Source organism: Herpailurus yagouaroundi, unplaced genomic scaffold (genome assembly GCF_014898765.1).
Source record: "Herpailurus yagouaroundi ecotype Mexico unplaced genomic scaffold, PumYag 164, whole genome shotgun sequence".
In the NCBI taxonomy this organism is placed as follows: domain Eukaryota; kingdom Metazoa; phylum Chordata; class Mammalia; order Carnivora; family Felidae; genus Herpailurus; species Herpailurus yagouaroundi.
In genome coordinates this window covers 9,623,680-9,649,223 of record NW_024412405.1, presented here as the reverse complement: position 1 = coordinate 9,649,223, position 25,544 = coordinate 9,623,680, and the positions used below count along the sequence as shown (strand labels likewise).

Below are 25,544 nucleotides of genomic sequence, written 5' to 3'. Positions count from 1 at the left end.
CCAACCGGGCACTGCTAGGTTTGGGAGAATTTGGTGAATAAAATAGACCTAGTCCTTGCCCTTAGGGAACTTACTTTCTAATAGTGGAAATAGATGAGGAATCAGCTATCTGTAGAATTACAAATTCTGTGAGGGAAACAAGGCCCAGTGAGGAGGAGTAAGGCTCAGGTTTAGGGTGGTGACTGCCCACAGAAGAGGTCATCACGGAGGCCTTCTGAAGAGGTGACATTTTAGTAGAAGGCCGAAAGATGAGGGGATTTCTATGGAACAGCTGAAGGGACAGACAGAGGATCCCAAGCGGAAGGACTGTGTGCACAGAGTCGTGGGGCAGGGAAAGGTTGGCACGTGGCAGGAACTGAGAGGAGGCCAGTGCGGTTACAGTGGTCCAGGGCCGCAGTGGAACGGGTCGCTCAGAGGCTTTTGTGCTGAATGCGGGAGCTCCATGGCAGGGGGCCGCATGGGAGCTGGCGGCTGCCATCGCACAGCTTGTCCTCTTGCTTCTGGTGCGGGCCACGAACGCACCCTGGAGACCTGCACAGAGCATCAGTGTCACGAAGGCAAGAGGTGGTGGTGGGGAGAGGGTTGGGATAGCGGTGGCGAAAATCCAGAGAAGATGGACTCGAACTGTATTTTAGAGGTGGAATGAAGATGACTTCCTGACAGATTTGATGTGGGCAGCAAACCAGAGAAAGGAATCCGAGAAGGACGTTGAACTCTCTGGTTTGAGCAACTGGGTATGTGCCGATTCCTGAGATGGCAGAGCCTGGAGGGAAGGAAGTTCGAATGTTAAGTTTGAACTTTGAACTTTGGACTTAACGAAGTTTGAGTGCCGGTGGGCATCCTGTAATGAAATGTCATTACATGTTTTCCCCTGAAGGTTTGTGCTTGTCGGGCCCAGAGCTTACCTTCTTCAGATCTTTTCTCAGATGTTACCTTCTCAGTGAGATCTTTCTTAACCAACCTAGTTACTGAAAACCCCACGCTACCTCCTCCTTCTCCTTAATTTTTCTCCATAATAATTATCACCATCTGGCGTTAGGTATCTGACATGTTAATTGAGTAGAACAGAAAATCTGTGAGACCAGGGACTTCTAGGTATAGATCATTACTGTGTGTGTGTCCCCAGCACCTAAACGAGTGGCCTGTGGTAAATGCTTAGTAAGTATTTATTAACTGACTGTGTAAAATCACTTGAAGGATTCTTTGTTTTTCATGAGTAATTTTTTTGTAAGTATCTCTCCAGCTTTTGGCTTAAAACAACTCAATTTTTTCTTTTTTAAATGAATGCAGATTTTATAGGGTATTTTATGTATGTGTACATGTGTGCACACATATATGGGGGTTGGCATTGCTTTTTATAATGATTAAGAAATCTATAATTCATATTTCAATTATCCCTTCATTTTCAGGTCACAACTGATGGAAAACCAAAAATCATCGATATCATTGATACAACAGGAAGTGGTGATGTGAATACTGCTACAGTAGTAGAGCCCAAAGATGGTGAGATTATTGGTCTTTCAGGAAGAGTGCTCAAGGTTAGAGCTTTAATCTTTTAATTGAATTTTTCTTTCCTTTTTTTGTACTGTTGCCTCAAAGCATTTAGTGTTTTTAGCTTATGTTTACTGGTAGGTTACTAGTTACCTGTTGCTGTTTAACAGATTACCCCCAAAACTTCATGCTTTAAAACAACAAACATTTATCATCTCACAATTTCTGCTTGTCAGTAATCTGGGTTTGACTTAGCTGGGTGCCTCTTGTTTAAGATCTCTCCTGAGCTTGGCCAGGGCTGCAGTTTCATCTGAAGGCTCAGCCTGAGTGGGGAAGGGGAGTCTGTTGCAAGCTCACTCAAGTGGTTATTGGTAGGCTTAGGGTCCTCTCCACGGGGCTGCTATATGCCATGTAGCTGTCTTCACCCTGGGTGAGTAGTCCAGGAGAGTACCCAAGATGGAGGCCATGGTCTTTTTACATATTAATCTTGGGATTCACATTTCATTGCTTCTGCCATTTTGTTTTCATTGGAAATGAGCCATGAAACCCAGCACACACTTAAAGGGGAAGGGAATTTTACAAGAGCATGAGGACCAGGGGTCATCTTAGAAGAAGTCATTTGTTTTGTTGTGTGACAGTGGGCTTAGAATTAGGATATATTTTTCATTGTGGTTGCCAAATTCTAAAAATTTTTAAGTTTTGGATAGAAAGATAGGAAAAGTGACCAGGTTATAGTTTTGCCTTGTTTCCTGTTCCTTCTGAGAATTTGAACAGGAAATATTTAGGATTTAATCATTGTGGACTTAAGTGACTGGCTTTGTGTTAACTCTATGTGCTTGGTAGAAAGGTGAGCTAACATGAAAAATGATTAGATTGCTAACATAAAGCAATTCATGAGATGTTAGCTAATGAGCTTATAGATGTCAAGAATTTGATTGTGGTTTGGTATTTTAAACCAATAAGTAGAATTAGTTTGGAAAATGAATTTGTGCTTATTTATATGTTTAAAGAGCTGTATTTAACTCTGGCCATCTTTTACCGTCTCTCTGAATTATGTTTAGGCATCCTCTTCTGGATAAGGTTGTTGTGCTCTGTAGTGAGTTAACACAAATTCAGCTGCTTAAAGCTACATACATTCCTGCATTTATTATTTTACTGTTTCCACGGGTTAGCACTGCTTTCTGTGTTTCTCTGGTCAGTGTCTCACAAGACTATACTCAGGTATTGGTTGGAACTGTGGTTTCATCTGAGGCTCAGGATCCTCTTCCAACTTCATTCTTCTTGTTGGAAGAATATATTTTTCTTGCAGCTGTTGAGCTCACCACAGTTTGCTTCTTCCAGGCCAGCAGGAGAATCTCTCTGACCATTGGGATGGCCCCTGTCTCTGTTTTAAGGAGCCTACCTGATTAGGTAGGCTCACCAGGGCAGTCTCCTTTTTTATTAAATCAGTCACCTGATTACAGACCTTAATTGTATCTGCACAGTGCCTTCACCTTTGCTATATTACTTACCATAATACAGTCACAGGAGTGCTAGTCACAGGCCCTGCCTTTACCAAGGGGAGAGGACTATACAAGGGCATGGGTCTTCTTGAGAATCTGCTACCATAGGCACACAGCAGGCATTAACATCCAGGACTGAATTGTTTGTATGACCCCAAAAGTCATATGTTGAAGCCCTGACACCCAATTTGGTAGTATTTGGAGATGGTGTTAGGGGTAGATGAGCTCATGGGAGCGAGCCCCTCATGACAGGATTAGTCTGTTCTCTCTCTCTCTCTCTCTCTCTCTCTCTCTCTCTCTCTCTACCATGTGAGAATACAGTGAGAATGCTGTGCCTGCAAGTTAGGAAGAGTCTCCCCAGAACCTGACCATGCTGGCACTCTAATCCCATGCCCCCAGCCTTCAGAACTAAGAAAATAAATTTCTGGTGTTTGAGCTACCCAGTATTCTATGGTATTTTCTTATGGTGCCTGAGGTAAGACACCATCTGCCAAAAGAAAGAAAGAAAGAAAGGAGGGAGGGAGGGAAGGAAGGAAGGAAGATTGTAAACTAGAGGGAAAGGAATTTCTGCACATCTGCACTATTCTGAGGTTTTGCCTGCCTTCCCCAAGTCTGTGTTGTTATTTAGACTATATTTCAGAGAAGACACATTGGGATTCCTGTGAGTTACATTCTTTGGGAAATTAGGGAATGCTTCTAGTAGGTTCCAAAGATTTAGAATCCTGTAAAGTTTTGTCCTCAATTGTTGTTGTTGTTGTTTTATAAGTTTATTTTATGAGAGAGAGAGAGAGAGAGCGAGCCGGGGAGGGGCAGAGAGAGAGAATCCCAAGCAGGCTCCGCACATTGTGGAGCCCGACATGGGGCTCGAACCCATGAACTGTGAGATCATGACCTGAGCTGAATTCAAGAGTCGGACGCTTGACCGACTGAGCCACCCAGGCACCCACTCAGTTGTTTACTTTAAATAACTGTAATAGCCCATGCTTTAAACCACATGGACTGATAATACCACTCGTGCTCAAAGGCAGAAGTGGATGTACCATGTATATGGTAGGAAATAAGATCAGAAAATCGACAGATTACTACTTAAATCTTTTCCCAACCTGATGACCTACTTCTTTAGCTCTACTGTTAAGTATTCTCTGCCCATCAATATAGCAGGAGGTTTTAACTTAATTTTTTTTGTATTCAATGTGTCTTCAGAATTTAAAAGGACAAATGCTTGTCCACAGCTTCTAACAGGAGAAGCCGAGTGCGGTGCCCTGCGTCTCCCCTTTCACCACTGATTCCCACTCTCCGAGAGGGAAGTCTTTGATGTTACATTTTCTTCAGGGTTTTAAGTAACATACCCTTCTTAATTCTTGAATTTTTATCTGTGGAATTAGCAGTGTGGAAGAAGAGAGTTCACTTTCCAGGTCGTTCGTTTCTGAGAAGTTTCCTGGTATTGTCTCTGGGGTTCTTCCTTCCACTGTTTTTGCTGTTCTTTTATCTGGAATCCTGTTAGTTGGACATTGGACCTCTTGAGTTGATCTTCCAGTTTTCTTATGTTTTTCCACCCTCATTGCTTGTGTTTGTTTTTTTCCTTCCTGAGAGATTTCTGAGATTTCTTAGTATTCTTTGCTAACTCTCACATTGAATATCGTTAATTTTTGCCTATTACTTTTAAATGCAAGTCTGTTCATGTTCACTCAGAGCATATCTTCGTGTCAGGTATACAACATTTTATGTGGGAATATTGTCTAAATTTTTTTTCTAGTTTCTTCATCCTCTCTTACCTTCCTCTTCCTCCCATTCTCCTTTCCCCTTTCTCTTCCTTTTTCTTCACCCTCCTGTTCCCTCCTCCCTCTTCCCTTTTTCTTCCTCCTCTTCTCCTGCTCCCTCTACCTCTCCCCCTTCCTTGTGCTCTACTTTCTACCTGAGAGCTTTCCCCCAGCTGTCTAGCTACCCTGGCTGTCTCTTGGTTAACAAGGCACCTAAAGGGGACAAAGGTGCTCTCTGCCTTTGCAGGGCCTTGGGGTGTGGGTCTCAGTGATGCTATTGTGACAGACTCCAAAGTGGCAGTATATGGCATACTTTTTCCCATTGAGATATGCTCATTTACCTCCAAGAGGACTTGGCCAGTTCGGCCTGGGGTTTGGGGGAGAGGGAGAGAAGCCTCTCAGGGGCTCATGCCTGGAAAGGTGCCTGGAGAGATCTCTTGCAGACTCTTAGGTATGTCTCACCTCTCCGCTCTGCTGTGTGAATCCCTTAAGAAAGCTGACATTTCCATGTCTCTCTGGTTCAACATCCAGTTGACTGGCTGGTCAGGTTTGGGCAGCACATGGGATGTGCAGCAGGTGTCTGATTGTTCCTCATACAGGCTTTCCACCAGTCTTCTTGGTGTTAGCTCTTTATCTGAACACAGAACATACTCACATACATGTTCAGCTTGTTTTCTTTCAAGGAAGTGCAGGTGTTCAGATACTTTGCAGTGGACATCAGAAAGAATAGTGTTACCAGTCGCTGGTATTCTGGCTAGCTCGGATCTCTCAGAGCTCTTTAGCACACAGTTCTTAGCAACATAGCGAAGTGTTCGGGTTTCTTTGACTTGACCATGCCTTAAGATGAATTAAATAGCTGTATTTCACCTTCTTCGAAATCACCCATAAACTGTGGACAGTTAATGTCTTGCTTTCCCTGTTTGAGATGAACTACTGGTTAAGTGCTTTGAACATTCCAATAATCTCTTTCTCTGAGGAGGCCATTCCTAGGCCTTCTTGAGAAACTAGTGGTCAGTTACTTTGGAAAGTGAAACTCCTATCAGCAAGTAGAAGCAAAAAAGTGAACAGAAGCTTAAAATCTTTTATGATGAAATGTACAGGCATAAAGGAAAGTGCATAAAACACATATGTACAGCTTGATGAATACTGAAGTGGATGCCCACATGGGACAAAGAATATGACCATACCTCAGAAGCTTCCTGCGTTCTCCCAGATCACAACCTACTTGGACTTTTGTGATGATCATTTCTGTGCTTTATAGTTTTACCACCTCTGTGTGGATACGTGAAATATATTGTTGGTTTTGCCTGTTTGTGGACTTTATATGAATGACCTCATTTGTGTATCATTTTATATCAGTTGTTTGCAAGATTCTTGCCACTCAAGCCAGGATGTTGCCTGTTGTAACAAGTTGTTTAACTTCATTGCTGTTGGAGATACCGAGGTTTGTATATACCAGTTCTGTCCACTCCACTGAGGATGAGCTGTTGTTTCCAGTTTGGGAGTCACTAACAGCTCTTCAGAGAACATTCATGTGTATGTATCTTTTGCACATGTGTGTAGATAACCTCCAGGATGCATACCTAGAATTGCTGAGTCTTAGAGATACAACTTAACTAGGTGATGTCAAACAGATTTTCCAAGTATTTGCACTAACCTGCATTTCTACTAGCAGTGTGCAAGAAATTTGATAGCTACACTGGTAACAGTTGGTATTTTTAGGCTAAAATCTTTGCAAATATGTGGGGAATCTAGGTGTATCATGTTGTGGTTTTAATTCATATTCTCTAATTACTAATAAGATTGAACTCCTTTTTATATATTGATTAGACATGAGGATTTCCTGTCTTGGAAAGTACGTGTTCGAGTCCATTTGCCCTCTCTTCCCCCAGTGAGTTGTCGTGTTTCTTACTAATTTGCAGAATTTCGTATGTATTCTGAGAACCTGTCCTGTGATGGACTGTGGGTCAGGTGTCTTCTCCCATTCTGTATGTCTGTGTTCACTTTCTGGGCGGTGTCCTTTGAGAGCTAGAAGTCGTTAAATTTAATATATTTGGATATTAGTCTTTGCCTTTTTGATTAGGGTTTTTCATGTCTTAATGACCTTTGCATGTCCTTCCTGACCCCAAGATCAAGAAGGTATTCTCCTCTATTATTTTCTAAAAACTTTTGCCATGTTTCTTTTCCTATTCTAGAATTCAGCTGGTATTGATTTTAGGCTGTATCTGTTTTTCCATCTGAAGACCAGTTGCCATAATCTCCCCACAAATTTTCAGTGTTGCCTTTTACTTTGCAACCTTCACGGTGGGGTGATATAGCTTCAAAGTCTCATTTCCAATTCTCTGTGTCCTTTGGATGTTTTTTTCCTCATTTTGCTTATTCTAACTTTAGTAGCCATTTGGAATGGAGCACAGTGCTTTTTAAAATTTACCACATTTAACTTGAAGTCAGTCTTTAAATCATCAATATTTATTCTTATATATACATATATATATATATATATATATATATGTATATGTAAAAAAGTCCAGGCCTAGTGAATCACTTGGCCAAATGTGGCACCATATTTAGATGCAGTGATAGCTGGCAGGACCATGAGGCTGACAAGGCTGACATAGAGTTTGAAGTTAAAAAATAAAATAAAAATGGGACATTAACACTTATGATGACATTTGGCTTGTTAAGGAAATGTTCAATTCATTAGGCATCCCCTTAAAAGAGTCAGGGAAAAGAGGTGTAATTAGTAATCAAAGAGATTCTGTTTCTCTTATGAAAATGATCTTATTCCATTGCAGTGTTAACCTTAAAAATAAAACTGCCAGTTATTTACCAGCAAAAGTGGGTTTATTCCAGAATAGCAGAGAACTGCAATCCGGAATGAGCAGCCTTTGGCAAAATCGTAGACAAGTCCCCAGAACAAAGGAGAGGACTGCTATTTCATATAGAGGAAAGAGGCGAAGGCAGGAGGCCTGGTGGACACGAAGCGCCCCTTGCAGTAAACTGCCTCCTGCCTGGATGGGAAAGTCTGTGCACCCGCGAGGTCCCCCTCCATGAGTGGTAGTGCATGAGAGCACCCCCTGCTGGCCGCCTGACTCCATGCGAGCAGGTCTCTAGTTCTACAGTAGTTACCATGTAATAAAACCATTTTAAAGAAACCACTTAAGTGGTCAAAATATAAAGCTTGGATTCTTAAAAGAGACCGAAAATAAGTTCATGTGTATAAAATACTCAAATAGGCAAAATGACGTACTCCATAATTACTTCATAGGATAAAGTTAGCTTTACTCAAATTTGGTTAACTCTAGATAGCAGAACTGTGATTATAACATTTATGATTTTTGTAGTTGAATTTTTAATAAATAACCAGTCTGCCTTTACTGTGAGGAAAATACATAGTAGTGATTTGAAAAGTATCTGGTTGTGTGGACACTGCAGATTTTGGTCTCATTTATGATTAAATATAAATTATGTCTATTATTTTTATTGCGTTACATATATTGTAAGTAATTGTGGTTAAATACGTGTTCGCACCTGTTGATCTTGCTGTTATTTCAGTCAGTCACTCCGTTTAATCCTTCGGCATTTCACGGCCTTTTATAATCTCCTTGTGCGAGAAGTTGCCACTAGCCTAGGGTTACAAGACCTGTGTAGTGGGACACCTGTGATGAAATAGTGTTTGAATTTGCCAGCCAGGGATTACTTTTTTTGTTGTTGCAACACTGTATTGTTGTGATGTCAAGGGCTGCTGCAGGAACATTAAGAGTTAAGAATTCCTGTTCTCTAAAAGAGATTGGTAAATTGTGAATGAAAAGCACCAGTTTATATGCCATCATATACTCCAGACATCCATTCGATTCAGAAATGTTTACTGACATATGCGGGCTTTTAAAAAGTCGATCTTTGAAGTGCTGTGAATGGTGGGTTTTTTCCTCTATTCAGTCGTGAGAAAATTTCATCCAAAAGTTTCTTTCCTGGGGACTAACTTGATGAGGGACCAGGGGTGAGCCAGTTACAGATAACTACCCGAGTGAGAACTCATGAGTCAGCCAACTCTGGGTGGTTGATAGTTCAACCTCGTGTTTTATACACATTTGAATAATGTGTAGGGGGTCCTGTGATTACAAAGAGAGTGAACATTCCACATGTTCTTGATTGACATTTGAAGTTGGTTGATGTTCAGTGTATTTGTGCAAATCATAAGGTGGAGATTATTTATTTTTTTCCTTTTACACACCAGGAAGTAGGAACCTGTGGGTCCACTCTGGTTAGTGGTAGAGTTTGGATTCACAGCCAGGTTTATCTTTACACTGGATGTTTTGGTCTCCATGATAGAGCTAGATTCTAGCTTTCTTTTCAGCCTTCCTGTGGTTTGGGCAAGCAGTGTGATTTCTTTTTGTTTCTTTGCTTTTTCCATTTGTACACTGGGCATGCTGTTTACATCATTCTGTTAATTAGAGGCTTTAAGTGTTATTTTTAAATACTTTGAGATATTTAGAAAGACTATTATAAGATGTTATATATAATTAATGTAATCTTATATAACTTTTTTCTTAAAGAGCTCATTTTAAGTATCTAGGCATTATCCCTGTTGATTGTAGAGAATGCAGTTCTTAACAGGAAATCTAAGCATGGAGAGGGTCTGTTAACTGCTTCTCTTTGCCCCTAGTTGGGCAGTAAGTAGGTCTGAGAAGGGAGGGAGAGGTGAGGTTTCCTTGATGCTTGAGAACTAAAGATTGTAGCAGTTTAATGAGGTAGCTTATGTTGAAAGCACTTTATAGACCATGAAACATTGTAATTCAGAGGTCTTGGGGCGCCTGGGTGGCTCAGTGGGTTAGGTGCCCAACTCTTGATTTCAGGTCAGGTCATGATCTCACAGTGGTGGGATTGAGCCCTGTGTGGAGCTCTGGGCTGAGCATGGAGCCTACTTAGGATTCTCTCTCTCTTCCTCTGGCCCTCTTCCTTGCCCCTGCTTTCTCTCTAGAAAGAAAAAGAAAGATATCCTGAGTGAAACATATTACTTATGAATGAGAAAAACTCCAGAGAGATATTAAGTGGCATCTTAGAATATGAGAAATATTGCTCTAATACACAACCTTGCTTATCCAAGTTGAGCCATTAGGATAGAAGTGAAATAACCTTTCTCTCCAGTAGTAAATCATTGGAATTGGGAAGCATTTAGTGAGTCAACAATTTGCTCTTTTTCTATAGATTCCTGTGAGCTGGATAAATCCCTCAGGCAAATATCATATTGGCATTAAAAATGGCTATGACTTCTATCCAAAGGCGCTCAAGGAAAGGATACAGGTAATGTCCAGTCTAGAATCAATGACTTCTTTCTCAAATTTTTTTCCTACTGAAGAAAAACATTTTTCATAAGATCCTGTTAACTCTTAATTATTGTGGAGACCGGGAGCCTTTCAGACAATGACTGCTTAAAGGTTCTGGTCAGTGGAATGTTACCCATTTAAAGTCACCATTCTTAATCTTGGATACATTGCTAAGTTTAGAGAATGTTGTGAATACATTGAAATTCAAGTTTTTGTATATTTGTGTTTTTCTGGGAGTTCGAATATAGCTTTCATTGGAGTTTTGAAGGACTTTTTTTTTTTTTTTTTTTTTTTTAATCTCCAAAAGGCTAAAGACTGTTTAAAGTTGATTTAAAGCCCTGGCCGACTTATTTATTCCTGGTCCTGTAGCTTCTATGATAATTTGTCCCATTTTTCTTAACCGTTTAACTAGGCTTCTTGATCCCAGTTAGTCATCATTCAGTACTAAGAAAAGGGTTGCTCAGACCAAAGCAGCTAAAGCGTGGAAAACACAAGTCTGTCATTAGAGAAATAAGAATTGCAAATTGAAGGAGGAGGAGTCTGCTTTAAAACGGAGCTGCTGAGTAAATCTTTCTGTGATGATGGAAGTGTTCAGTATCTGTCCATCATGGCAGCCACTGGCCACAAGTGGCTGTTGAGAACTTGAAATGTGACTAGTAGGAAAATTTAATTGTATGTAATATTTTAAAATTTAAATCTGGGGCGCCTGGGTGGCGCAGTCGGTTAAGCGTCCAACTTCAGCCAGGTCACGATCTCGCGGTCCGTGAGTTCGAGCCCCGCATCGGGCTCTGGGCTGATGGCTCAGAGCCTGGAGCCTGTTTCCGATTCTGTGTCTCCCTCTCTCTCTGCCCCTCGCCCGTTCATGCTCTGTCTCTCTCTGTCCCAAAAATAAATAAACGTTGAAAAAAAAATTAAAAAAAAAATTTAAATCTAAGTAGCAACACATGGCTCCCATATTTGCCAGTACCACTTCATTAGATTGCTATAATACTGGTAGCTGATACAGGTTCAGAGTTGCAACTGCAAAAGAAGATGTGATCCTTGAAAATGAGCCTGATGGGTAAGACCTATGGAACGTTTCATCTCCTCATAGCATTGTTATTTGCTTCTCCAGGGGGTCTGTGAACCATAAGAACTACTCAGCATGTTGCATATATAACCTTTACTTATTTGATTCTCATCGTTCTGCAAAAAATAAAGTTACAAAAAATGCAAATAACTTACTGGATACTAATTGATTTTAAAATTTCAGGCTGAAGTACACATAACGGTATTATGCACTATCTTAAATTTAATCAGTTGTATCAATAAGATGCAAATTAACATGCAAATATAGAGTAAGTTAATATCAACCCCCTCCTTAGCTCAGTGGAGTTGATTGTTTTACTGGAAAGGATTTTTTTTTTAACTAGCAGACCTCCACTGGGTGGCACTATGGGTTAAAGACAGCAGAGATGAAGGTGAGACCAATTTCAGTAACAAAGAACCCTGTCAAATCCAAGACAGGAAAAAAACAAGCCAGGAAGGGAGGAAGTCTAGGAAGCCTGCATGTCCCTCTTGCTGCCAGTCTTACTCTTGTACTCCGCCTGCACGGCTTAAAGCAGTCCTCAGTTCCCTAAGGGCCAGCGTGTAGTATTTGCTTTTATTGTAAATGCCTGGGAATTCAGTTTTTTTACCTGACATGCTGTTATTGATCCTTGGATGGGCTGAAATTGGGACATACGATGTTCTCAAAATACATTTGGTTGTGCCGTGGTAAATGTGTTCTCTTAAAACCCACATGTAGTGAATAGTTTTAGTAATTGACCCATTGCTTTATCAACTTGATGCTAAATGATTTTTTTAGCCTCTGTGTGAAAATTGTGTACCATCACAACTGATAACAATTAGGTCCATATATAAATGACTGGCTAGGTTTACCTGGATATTTGTCAACCTCGTTGTAAGGTAACTTTTCTGTCTTGCAGAAAGAACGGAAGGAAAAAATCTGGGATCCTGTTCACAGGGTGGCCCTTGCAGAAGCCTGTAGAAAACAAGAAGAATTTGATGTTGCCAACAATTGCCCTTCTCAAGTTGGTGCCAGTGGCTTTTATTTACATGTTACCACAGAACCATATTTCAGTTCTCAGAGAATCGGCAGACTTTTTTCCACAAGTTTTAAATTGTTTAATTTTAGTAATTTTTCTTTCATTCTGAAATCAATTTACACATTTATTTTTCACAACTTCTCATGAATTACCACAAATTGAACACTCCCTTCCATACCTCTTCCCAATCATTGCTCCCTTCCTCCTCCAAAAGCAACCACCATTGCCTGTTTTAAATTTGCAGAACGGAATCATACAGTGTGTCCTTTTACACGTCACTACTTTCAGTCAGTGTTATGTTTGCGACATTCATCCATGTGTGAGTGTGGAAGGAGTTTGTTCACTTCTCTTGCTTATGATGGATGCACCACAATCCATGCGTGCATTCTGCAGATCAATACTCTGTTTTCAGTTCTTGGCTCTTGTGGAAGATGCTGTTTTGAACATTCTCGCGTGCATGTCTTTGGTGGGTCATAGAGGGGTAGTAGCCGCATGCATGTCTTTGGTGGGTCAGAGAGGGGTAGTAGCCGCATGCATGTCTTTGGTGGGTCGTAAAGGGGTAGTTCCAGTTCATATTCCCGCAAGAAGGATATGAGAGCTCCCATTATTTCACATCGTTAAATAGCTGTTACATTTCTTTTAATCAGTTAATGAAGATAATGTCTTGGTTTATAAGGAAAACAACACGTGCTAGTTGCAGAAACTTTTGGATAACATGGGTGTGTAAAGTAATAAGCAAGAGCTTCCAAAGTGCCACTCCCCAGGGGTGGTACCAACAACCTGATGTTTATCCTTCTGAATCTTTCTTTTAATGCATACATGTACCTTTTCTTAATCAAAAGTGGAATGGTATTGGTGGTTGTCAGCCCTGGGTGCAGATTAGAATCACATGAAGAGCTTTGTGCCCTAGAGAGGAATTAAATCAAAGCCTTGGAGGAAGGCTGGCATTTTTTTAAAGCTCCCTGGAGCTTTAATTAATGTGTAGTTAGGGGCGAGGACTACTGGCCTCAATAGATCTATGTACACATTTAACTTGCATTTACTTAATCTGTGTACAGCGTCCCCTTTAATTGGGTAATTCACCCTCTTTAGCTGCATTATTTTCTGTTAGGTCACTGTTTGTCCTTCAGCCTCTTACTAGTCACATTAAGTGTTGTACTTCAGGCAGTACGCATATCAAGTCAACTTTATAAAAGGAGGGATCTAGATTTGATTATCCATTTGATTTTGTTTACCAACAATGTCTGTATAATTGTTTTTTTTCCTTTAAGGAGGAGTAAATGTTGAATATGTTGAATAACTAAAAATGAAGCGTAACCAGATTTTTGGAACATATGGAAATTACATTTTAATTCAGTAGGACTGTTCAGGTGAATGTAGAGCAGTCTAACATAGTACGTAGTTTAAACAAAAATAGTTGGCGTGTGACAGTTCTCATGGTGATGGATCAGAATGGTTAAATAGCTTATCTGTCCAAGGTCAGGAATATAGTATGTGTTTAGCATGTTCTAAAAGACAGAAGGTAATTTTTGGTTTCTCTTATTTATTTGGATTCTTAAACAGATTTCAATGGAAACAATCCTGATTTAAAAAAAAATCTAAAGGCCAATAGATAACCTATTTTATAGCAATTTTAGAGTTAATTTTGGAAATTAGTTGTGCAGATTATAGATACGTGACTAACATAGGTCTTGGTCAAATGATACCATCAACATGGAACACTGTGTCTTTCCCAAAGCGGATGGAATAAATAAATGAGAGATTGACTAAAAGAAGTATTATTTTTAAAGTATTCAATATATTAATTAATATCTGCATCATTAAATTGAACTACAAGTTGCATAGATATAAAAAAAATTTCTTACATTTTTCCAGAGTAAAATGGCTTTCCTGTTGGTCACACGGTGTCTTTGGTTACATGTTAATATGTTGTGTGTTTCAAGAGCACAAAATGTACTAATATTAATATATGTTCTTATTGATTAGGCAAATAAACTAATCAAGGAGGAACTTCAAAGTCAAGTGGAATTGCTAAATTCTTTTGAGAAAAAATACAGTGATCCTGGCCCTGTGTATGACTGCTTGGTGTGGCATGATGGTGAAGCCTGGAGGTAAACGTCATGTATTATATAGATCTTCACTTAAAGCTGTTTTTATCTACTCTGAAGAACATTAAATTCTCAGAACCGTCCAGAGAATTGGTTTAAATGACATTAATATCCCTAAGCAAAACTGTTGGAGAGCCGAATTGGCTTTCGGGTAGTTTTGGATAAGCTCTTTGAACTTCTTGGTGTTTTAGGTGCTAAACCTGTCCCTTGTGTGTTTTATTTTATTTTATTTTTTTTTTTAAATTTTTTTTCAACGTTTATTTATTTTTGGGGGACAGAGAGAAACAGAGCATGAACGGAGGAGGGGCAGAGAGAGAGGGAGACACAGAATCGGAAACAGGCTCCAGGCTCTGAGCCATCAGCCCAGAGCCCAACGCGGGGCTCGAACTCACGGACCGCGAGATCGTGACCTGGCTGAAGTCGGACGCTTAACCGACTGCGCCACCCAGGCGCCCCCCTTGTGTGTTTTAAAGAAGCTTGTTTCATTAACCAGACAGTAACTTAACCAGATAATAGCAGGTTAATCATTGGTAGACATAGAAATGTTCCTGACCAGAGCTAGGCAGTTTGGAAAGTAACTGCAAGAGAATACTAGATACAGAACTGAGCGTATGTGGGAAATATTGGACAGGGACTGAAGGAAATACTCTAATATTAGCAGGGATGGGGTAGTGGGACAATAGGTGGTTCAGTTCCAATGTTTCCTGCATGTACTGAAAACACTGCCAACTTTGTCCTGAGGAAAATATGTTTCCAAGGTCCTTAAGGCAGTTGATAAAGGAAGGGATCCATGCAACGGTTTGTCGACATTATTCTAAGACAGCTTTTAGAACTTTTGCGTTGGAAATGAAACTTAGAGGAAATAAAATCTGAAGTCACTGGAGTAACACTTTAGAAAATGTTATAATTAATGAAAAATGCAGCAGAATTGTGGTTTCAGGTGCTACTGGAAATAATTTTTCTGATTGCATCGTACTGTATACCGTGTAGGGCTTCGATTCCCTGCCCCATCTCAGGGTTAGACACAGAATTTTTTGAGGAGAATCTTAGAGACCCCAAATTACCTAAGGCGAATCTTGGCACTGTCATTTCAAAAATGCCAGCCACTTCTGAGGGGAGGTAAAATGACCTTAAGTGCCTTGGTTTTTGTTTCTACAGACTGTCAAATCTGCCCTCCTCCTGCCACACTTCCACTGTTGAACCCATATCACTACCCGTAGCAGGGAATCCAATAGAACCATACTCTTAAGTATTCGTCAGGATGTACAGGGTCAAACTCAGTCACTCTCTGTTGAGAAAACTGTTTACAGAAGATTACTTGAAGGAAAGAACTGTTAGTTGGTTTCTTTTCAGTGGTTTTTGACCTTGTTTTCTCAGGTTTCCTTTGAGTTGGATGAAAGCTGTGGACTTTTTTCATAGAGGATAGGATGAAGAAATGTATTAAAAATGTCCAGGAATTTATAACCCATGCCCCCTTTCCTGCCCCCCACCTTCCACAAGTACTCTAATCCTATCCGTGAACCTCATCTCCATGTTCCCTTTCTGGTATGCTAACACCTGTTCCTTGAACTGAGCCAACCACCTTCAGAAAGTTATACCCTGCACCAATATGCATACTTGGCCTCTGTGGAATTACTTAGGGGAGTCACTCAGTTTTATGTTGATATTTTGATATGGTGCTTGAAGTGTTGAGTCACTGCATGTTGACGGTGGTTACAAGAAACTGATTTTTGGAATGTGTCACTGTATTTGCTATGAGAATGTTGTCAAAGATGTTGATTCATTCATTCTTTCATCATTGGGCAAATATTTGAGTACTTTTCTTCGTGCCAGGTAGACTCTAAAGAAGCTATTCCGTGGACTCCAGACTCTGTGAAAGCCAGTGTGAGAACATCTGAGCCCGTCCAGGAAGCATCAAGAAAGATTTTATTGAAGGATCAGCTCAAGTTAGCAGACAGGGAAGGGGCAGGGGTTAAAGGTCCAGGAAAAGGTCCAGAGGAGATGGAGAGACTTCCAGGGATGTAGAATGTTTCATGGGCCGGATGAAAATGGGGCAGGACTTCCGAGATGATTGCCGGGATGGAGAACTGGCCAGTTACATCTGTAACTTTTAAGAACCCCAGGTGTTACTGTTTTGGCAAATAGGATTTGGTGGCATACGTTTTACCTGTTGACCTCAGTCCAGATTCCATTTGACATGCTACTTGTTTCCTGCTTGCTCATTTCCATTAGTGTTCAGTCTCCTCTGTCTTGCTCTACTGTATGTCTTTTTTTGAAATGCCATAAATCATTTTAGCCGCACACTGATTGGGTATACATAAAAACAAACAGTTTCAGAGATCCTTCTGTCTAAATTGTCAAAGTTTGTTAATGAAATATATGCCTTAATATTTATAATAAATGTCCTGTCTGTACTAGTGGGCTTCCATTAATTCATTGTAGCAATTGTGATTGACTCTAGCTTGTTAAAACACAATTCTTCTTATCTAGAAAATGCACACAAAGGCCTAATAGCTAAAAACATAATATTGACCTTAAATGATGTGCATTCACTTATGACTTTTATTTTAGATTTATTTAGTTTTAATCAGACTATTTTGTAGTATTTGGAATACATATTGTAAAAACTACAGAGGTAATAAAATGGGGAAAGAGCAGACAGGACAACCATAAAACTATGTAGAAAATGCTGTTTGTAAAAAGTAAATGTTTGCCTGAGGCTGTTACAACTGTGGGGAGGGGATGAGGCAGTTTGTCGTTCATCTAGTGTCAAGAAACCTGCATACGCCATTGGATTCATTAAGCCAATTCTAAAAGAAGGGAGTAAGGCCTAGGCTGTAAGTCGTGATCATCCTGAATTAGTCTGAAACTCTAGGCCAAGCTTTGGTGAAGTTTCTTAAGTAGTTAAATGGTTTTCTCCCTGGACTTTTGTGATGGACATTGTTCCTAAAGCCTTTTATCCATGGCTTCATTTAAGGGCTGGTTCCTTTAAGCTTCTTACTTAATCGTTACTGATGACTCTGAGACAGAGGACTCTAAACCTGGCAGTTACTGTGTTTGTTGTCATAAAACAGGGCAGTAAGAAGGTACCTAATAGACCATACCACATTATTTTTGGAAAGCCGAGAAAATAGATGAGTTTCACTATTCTCAATTTACAGAGCCTGCATTGATTCGAATGAAGATGGGGACTTGAGTAAATCTACCGTGTTGAGAAACTACAAAGAAGCCCAAGAATATGGTTCTTTTGGCACAGCGGAGATGTTAAATTACTCTGTTAACATATATGACGATGGAAACCTGCTGTCCATTGTGACCAGTGGAGGTATTTTGTTTCCGATTTGGTAACTAGAGATAAACTTGTAACGTGGTAAGGTGATAAATTTCTGTAGCCAAGAAGAAGCCTTATAGAGAATTTAACTTAGAGATTCCACCTAAAGAACTAGGTGTATGATAATAAATGGGATTTGATTCCCTGGCAAGGTGTTGTTTTCTTTAAAGTTGTAACCATGTAGGATCTATTCCAAGAATACAGGTGTAGTCCAGCCACAAAAAAAAACACCCAACATAATTCATCTTATGAAAATTCTTTTGGAAGGAATTTTACTTCTGTGTTGCTGACTCTTGAGCAGTTCACCAAGTACAGAGTCGGGTAAAAAGATCCTCATGTGGCACTCTGTGTAATTTCAAAGAAGTGGGAAACTATCCATATACCCATGGACAAAAAAGTTTGTTTAAAACTGTATATTGTTGGGGACTATTATATAGCAAAATGAATAAATCTACATATACCAGTATTCATAAATCTCAAATACATAAATTTTAAATAAAAATATATTGATAAAACATTTGTGTGAAATTGTAAAACATGCCAAATAATACCACACAGTGTTCATGGGTGTATGTGTTTGTATGATAAAAATACAGATGGGAAGAATCTACACCAGCTTCTACATAGTGGTTACTTCTAGGAAGGGAGCCAGGATAGCTTTAACCCTTTCTTACCCCCCTCTCACAGTATTATTGAATTATAGTTGAAGTACAATAAACTGCACATACATACACAATTTGATAAGTTTTGATAGACATGTACACCTAGGAAGCCATCGCCACTGTCAAGGTAATGGACATATCTATCACCCCTCCCAGTCTACTTGTCTTCCTTCGTAATCCACCCTGATGCACCCGCCCCATATAGCCACTGGACTGCTTTCTGTCAGTGCAGATACTTTGTGTTTTCTGGAATTTTATAGAAGTAGAATAGTTCTGGTATGAAATCCACCCATATTATGGTTATAAATAGCTAATTCCTTATCACTGAGTAGTGGCTCATTGTGTGGATACACCAGGACTGACTTACCCACTCACCTGCTGGTGGACACTCAGATTTTTCCAACACTGGTGTGTAGGTCTCTGTGCAAATATGTTTTTGTTTAATTTGGACTGGTATCTAGACAAACCAGTTGGGTATGGTAAATATGTTTAACCTTTTAAGAAACAGTAGCTGTGCCCTTTTATACTCCACCAGCGGGGTGCGAGGGCTCAACAGCTCCACATTCTTGTGCACATGTGGTGTAGTCAGCCTCCTATGACATTTAGATGCTCTGACTTGTAAGTGGTGATGTCAGGTGTTTTTGGGGGGAGCAGGGGTGGGGGGGATTACATTAAAATCTAGCTTCCCCTTTTTTTTGAGAGAGAGAGTGCATGTGAGAGTGGGGGAGGGGAATGGAGGGAGAGAGAGAGGGAGAGAGAGAAAATCTCAAGCAGGCTCCATCCCAGCACAGAGCCCAACGCAGGATTGAGTCTCACAACTGTGAGATCATGAGCCAAAATCAAATGTAGGATGCTTAACCGACTGAGCCACCCAGATGCCCCAAGCTTCCCTATTTTTAATTGGGAAAAATGAGAAAGGAAGAATGGGTAATATTGGGTCCACAAAGGGGACACTTCTGCGTAAACACATCAAGAAATAAAACATTGTCGAAGCCCATCATGTCTGTTCCTAAACACGCATCCTCTTAGAGTTAACCATGGTCCTGATTTTTTTTTTTTTATCACCGCATTAGATTGAACCATCCATTATTGCTGTTTTTATAGGTCAGAAATGATTAAATAGTGGCACTTTCACTTAGTTCAGTCTAACATAATGTGTTTCCATTTATATAAATGAGATTATTCAGTATATATCCTTTCGTATGTGGTTTCTTTAGAGCAACCTTATTTTTGTGTGCTTCATCTCCTAGTGTTTAGAAGTAGTTGATAATGGGGCACCTGGTAGCTCAGTCGGTTGAGCATCTGACTCTTGATTTTGGTTCAGGTCATGATCTGACAGTTCCATGGGTTTGAGCCACGTCGAACTCTGCACTGGCAGTGCAGAACTGCTTGAGATTGTCCCCCTTTCTCTTCCCCACCCCCCTGCTTGCACTGTCTCTCTCAAAATTAATAAATAAACTTTAAAAAAAGTAGTTTAGTATTTATTGCTGTGTGATATTCAATTCATTAATATACTGTATCCATTTACCATTGATGGATCTTGGGGTTATTTCAGGTTTTGAATTTTGCAAGCAATGCCACCGTGAATGTTTTTGCACGTATCTTTTAGTGTACATGTGCACGCATTTGTGTTGGGTGTATAGCTGGAAGTAGAATTCCTGGATTGTAGGGTATTCCTGTGTTCAGCTTTCTGTAATGCTGGTCTATATCCTGCCAGTAGTGTGTGGCTGTTGTCAGCCATAAAGTTTTAGCCATTCTGAAAGGTATGCTGAGGTATATCTCATTGTGGCTTTTTTTTTTTAAAGGTTTATTTATTTTTTTTAATTTTTGAGAAAAAGGGTGTGAGTGGGGGAAGAGTTGAAAGAGAAGGGAGAGGAGCAGAGGATCCAAAGTGGGCTCTTTGCTAACAGCAAGCCTGATCTGGGGCTCTACCTCACAAACCACGAGATCATGACCTGAGCCGAAGTTGGACCCTCAACTGACTGAGCCACCCACCTGCCCTCTCATTGTGGCTTTGAACTGCACTTTCCAGATGACTCATGAAGTTGAACATCTTTTCGTATATTTATTTGACATTTGGTTATCATCTTTTGTGAAATGCTTTTCAAGTGTTTTACCCATTTTTCTCTCGGATCTGAAAGATAATATGGATTTAAACTCTTTGTCAGCTGTATGTATCGCAGATACTTTCTCACCTTTGAGACTTGGATCTTGTTCTCAATGGACAGGATAGAATCCAGGGTAGCAGAGTAATTCAAGGTTTCACTTTTTTATAAATTATTGAGAAGAGATTTAAGATGATAGTATACAATTAGATGTTCAAGTGAGAGTATTTTTATTAGATTATTTTATTTTATGCTTAATACATAAATTGAATGCTTAAAACTTGGAACCCATGAAAATATTTTGTCATCTTCCCCTCTTGCTGCCTGTAGGAGCTCATGGGACACACGTAGCTAGTATAGCTGCTGGGCATTTTCCTGAAGAACCTGAACGGAGTGGTGTAGCTCCCGGTGCTCAAATTCTTTCAATCAAGATTGGCGATACAAGACTAAGCACAATGGAAACAGGCACGGGCCTCATAAGAGCTGTGAGTGTTTGTGAGGTGTTGATTTAGAAGATTAACGATGGATAGTCTTGGATATTTTTAGTCTTATGAAGTGTTCTTCAATTCACTAGGAATACCTTAGACTGTATTTGGTATATAGGACTTGGTTTTAAGAAGCAAAAATGCTTATTTCAGTTTTAAATTATTTTTATTAAAAATTACTCGATAAAATTTTTTGGAAAATACGAAAATATTATTTATGTTTTACTTTTCATTTCCATTAAGCCCCCTGACACACTATTTTGAGATACTTTAAAAACCCCAAACAGACCTTTTCACCAGCTTGCTCCATTGGTCTAGGAAGAATTGAACTCATAGTCTGCATTTCATTTTAACGTATGGATTAGATTTTACTTGAACTTCAGTGATTTTAGAATTCAGTCAGAACCATTCCATTCTGCACCTGCTAGTTGTGTTTTTATTGACTACTTACTATACTGTGTCTCCACCTACCCTTTAAGTTTTTCAGCTTCAAAGTAGAACGGAAGTGGAAGTAGAATATGATTGGTTGAGTCCATGCCTCTATTTTACTGGTCAGTCTTTCTGTAAATTGCTGCCTCAACTAGACTCTTCATCTTTTTAATAGATGATAGAAGTCATCAATCATAAGTGTGATCTTGTCAACTACAGCTATGGAGAAGCTACTCACTGGCCAAATTCTGGGTGAGTGTTCTCAGGCGCTCATGAGCCACAGGCTCGAGCCGACGAAGAGCATTAGATGTTTCTGTGCCTGGGTGGCACGCCACAGATGAAACCGGGCAGTCCCCTGGCTCGGTAATAAGGGCGGGTCTCGTGGGCACCTGGCCCCCGTGGTCATTCCCTCCCAGCTGCCGAGACCCGCTGGCCCACCTGTCCACTGCTGCACTTCCGCGTTCCCAAACAGTGTGCTTACCTGACGGAACATAGACCGTGCATCTCGGTCACTCAGCGTCACCTTTGATCATCTGCATGTACTCTTACGTGGCCTGCATGGCTGTCGACACCGTCTATTCTCTTCAGAGACCTTCAGCGACCCTTCCTTTCTTCCCTCAGCTGATGTTCTCACCTCTTCCTTTCCCAGAGACGATAAAAGCCCTGAGAGGGGACTCCTGTCCTTCCTGCAGCCTACCCTGACCCCAGCCCCTCTGCCTTCCCTTCTTGTAGTAAATGAAGTGCCCGGGGTCAGAAGTCCCTCAAGCACTTGCTGTGTGGTTCCCATTTCCCCTCTCCTTAAAAACTCCCGTAACATCCCTCTTCTTTCCTGGATTAATACCACTCCACAGGCACGCTCTAGAATCTGCTGCCTTTGAAACAGACGGATCTCTTCATTTCACACTGCTTTCCCTCACTCCTCCAGCAAAACTTGGTTAATGGTGTGTATTCACCATTTCTGAGGCTCCTCAGCACATTTTGACACGTGTCCCGGGTCTTCCTGCCTTTCTGTGCATTGGTGTCTTCCTGCTGCCAAATCCAGTGGCTCAGCCTTGGTCTGTTACCTCACCTTTTATTCCCCCCAGGGTAATAACTTTGAAATTATTTAAAGTGTTTACTTACCTAGTCATCACCTCTCCCCCATTCCCATCACCAGCCCATCCATATCTACATGTCACCCAGTGTCTGAAGCTCTTTCATAAAGCCCTACCAAAAGGAAAATTTTACCGAGCCTGGTTTACTGTCCTCAAGCAACGTAATTTTCTCAGATAACCAGTATTAGATTTCTTGTGACACGTCCCTCCCCGCCCCACCGCCGTAACAGTCACCCTGTCGTGCTCATTTCTTTCCTGAATGTAATCTTGCCTTCTTCTCTTGCTTCAGTACCGTTTTCACCTAAGTGTGTTTCTTTCTCTCTTCCTTTGTTTGACCTTCATCCTATTAAAGCCACCTTTCCCTGATACTCTTCCCCTCGTACCCGGTGATTATTGCGTCTTGGCCCTACGCCTTTTTTCCATTTCCTGCATTTCCCCAACTGTCTAACTTCGTTTCTTTTATTTAATACCAGTTTGCTTCTTGTTTGCTGTCAAGTTCTCGCCAGATTCTTTATTTTAAATCTTACTCTTAAGTTCTTCCTCTTGCCCGGTTCCCTTTCATCTTTGCCACTGCTCATAGATCTGCATAGGAATCCCCTGAGGAGTCACTTCTGACCAGATCATTTTAAGGGGAGGTGGGAGTCCAGCTGCCTGTTGCCCCACCGTCTGATCCAATCCCTGCCTGTATTTCAGTGTTTGCTTTTGGTCCTTTGGGTTTATTGTCCCTCCATCTATTCACCGTCGTGTCTAGCACTCTTCCCCGTTTACCGCGGTCTCACGACTCCTTCCTTACGCTGAGACCCAGCTGGGGTGTGCCGCTTGGACTGGCCATGTCGTGTTCCGGCGTTCTGGGGCTGGGTGTGCCACGGGTTACTTGCCCTGCATTCGAACAGTGTGGGGTGTTATAAACAGTGGGAATAAGGCTAAGCACATATAGTTTGAGAACGTCCCCCGAGTGATTTTCATGCACGCCTTCTTGTAGCCACTGTTTGAGGTCTACTACTTGGAACCCATATTCTAGTTTGGTTTCTATGTACGCCATATTTGAAAACATCTTCACAGTATACTAAGACATTTTTTTGAAAAGTGGGACAGTTTTCTATGTCCAAAGGAATTCTCTCTCTCTCTCTCTCTCTCTCTCTCTCTCTCTCTCTCTCTCTCAGGAGAATTTGTGAAGTCATCAGTGAAGCAGTGTGGAAGCATAACATAATTTACGTTTCCAGTGCTGGAAATAACGGTCCGTGCCTTTCTACCGTCGGTTGTCCCGGTGGAACTACATCGAGTGTAATAGGTTAGTTTCCCGTTTCAGAGCTGGGCTTAAGAACAAGCCAGCAAACCCCTCAGTGAATGTGATGTTAATCGCATCTCTACTGCATGCAAGACACCGGGAACCTCCCGCGTGTGCCCTCAGGAAGCACAGGTGTAGCCAGACCCGCTGGTTCGAAGGCGACTGCATTGAGTGGCTTATGGAAAGTACAGGCACAGCCGGGGCTCACAGAAGTGCAGTTGCTTCTGATTTGAGAATTTAGGTGAGGCTTTCTGAAGTGTGGCAGCGAGGATTTCAGTGAGCAGAAATGAGCAAGGGAAGGGTTTTCCAGACTGAGGGAACAACGTAAACACAGATGCTTGCTTCACTTTTTATTTACGGTGTGTGGCGGCTAATTTTAGTGTAGTTTCCTCCTTTTCATTTCTTGTGGGACATACAGGAATAGTCAGATGTTGAGAAAGGGAGCTTTATTAATAAGAGCAGTTGAAACACATTTATTCCATGAATGTGACTTCCTTCCCGCTACTTGGTCTGTCGGATGTGATGCACTCAGTTGTTTGTTTCGCTGTCCTTGGAGGGGAAAAAATGCCTGTCAACAAGAAGAATTAAGGGAAATCAAAATGAGTTGTGCTCATAATATTAAAGTGGTAAAATTAGCTGTAGCTGCCAACCTGTGTGAAAACACCCACAGAACATAACACCCTCCCCCTGTTTTGTTTTGTTTTTTTTAATGTGAGGCATGAATGAGGAGGATGAAACGAGAGAACAAATAGGTAGTAAGTGGTATCTGGAATTATTTTCTTTACTTTCACATTGAGACCACTATAAGGCTTATACCTCTTAGCATTTGTAATTGGATGCATGACAGTAGAAACTGTTTGGTCCCAAATAATTTTTCTGGTGTATACATCAATAACTGCTTGAATAGATACATATTATAGTTGTTACTAAAGGCATACAGTTACTGTAGATGTTATCGATACATAGTAATATCTGGGTATCAAAGTTTAGAAACTAGTCCTTTAAAAATTTTTTTTTTAAATCTCAAGCAAGGTATAGCTTATTTTGTATGATTTAAAACTTCTTGGTTCAGTAATTCTGTTAAATCCTGTGTTGAGACAACAGTACCTACCAGTGATCTGTCCTTTGTATTTTAGTTCTCGAGATATTTTAAATAAAATGAAACCAAATAGGTCTGAAAGGTACCTACAGATCAAAATACACTATTCTCCCACAATACTCAGTATTTTGTCATGTTCTTATCTATCCCCAGATTCACTAGAAATTTGTAAACTAAATTTTACAAAGTGATTACAGTTTTGTGTGTCTGCATTGTTAACCTAAATCCTGTTAACTCACCTATTTTATCCAGTCTTCTACTCTGTGTCTGTGTTTGCTATAAAGAAGAATTAGGAGCTGGTGGACCGGGATTGTAAGTCTTTCTCCACCAGTCCCTGTGAGCTTAGTAAATTTTTTTCAGCCCTCTTGAGGCCCTGTTTCCAGATTTCTAGAATGAGGAAACTGAGTTTGATCCCTATAGATCTATGAATTTAGAGTCTTTGTGACTAGTCTGCCTTTACACATTTATCTGAAACACCGAAGCATGTTAATGTCTCTGCTGTTTGCTTGTTTTTACAGCCATTTCGGGGGAGGGGGTACTGCGAACTTTATGGGTAAGAATATTGGATGCAGTGGTCATTTAAAAATGAAGACCAACTAATTCCCTTACTTTCCTAAAGTTATAGTTTATAACACATTTATCTTTTTATCTTATACATACACACAGTTTTAGGTACATTATTATATTTGATTCACATAATAACCCTGGTAGATATATTTATAGTCAAAACCAAAGAACCTCGTTTAACACCTGGTACATAGTAAACTTTCCTTGCT

General features: G+C 40.5%; 1 protein-coding gene across 7 annotated transcripts in view; it reads left to right on the top strand.

Annotated features, from left to right (window-relative positions):
- TPP2 (tripeptidyl peptidase 2) overlaps positions 1 to 25,544 on the top strand; it is a 68,263-nt gene that overhangs the window by 5,932 nt on the left and 36,787 nt on the right. For all 7 annotated transcript variants that reach the window (XM_040487116.1, XM_040487115.1, XM_040487114.1 and 4 more), the window contains exons 2-9: positions 1,410 to 1,538; positions 9,962 to 10,057; positions 12,048 to 12,152; positions 14,154 to 14,278; positions 17,437 to 17,600; positions 20,704 to 20,858; positions 21,463 to 21,539; positions 23,545 to 23,672. In XM_040487116.1, coding sequence (XP_040343050.1) covers positions 1,410 to 1,538; positions 9,962 to 10,057; positions 12,048 to 12,152; positions 14,154 to 14,278; positions 17,437 to 17,600; positions 20,704 to 20,858; positions 21,463 to 21,539; positions 23,545 to 23,672 — 979 coding nt within the window. The remainder of the gene's footprint in view (positions 1 to 1,409; positions 1,539 to 9,961; positions 10,058 to 12,047; positions 12,153 to 14,153; positions 14,279 to 17,436; positions 17,601 to 20,703; positions 20,859 to 21,462; positions 21,540 to 23,544; positions 23,673 to 25,544) is intronic.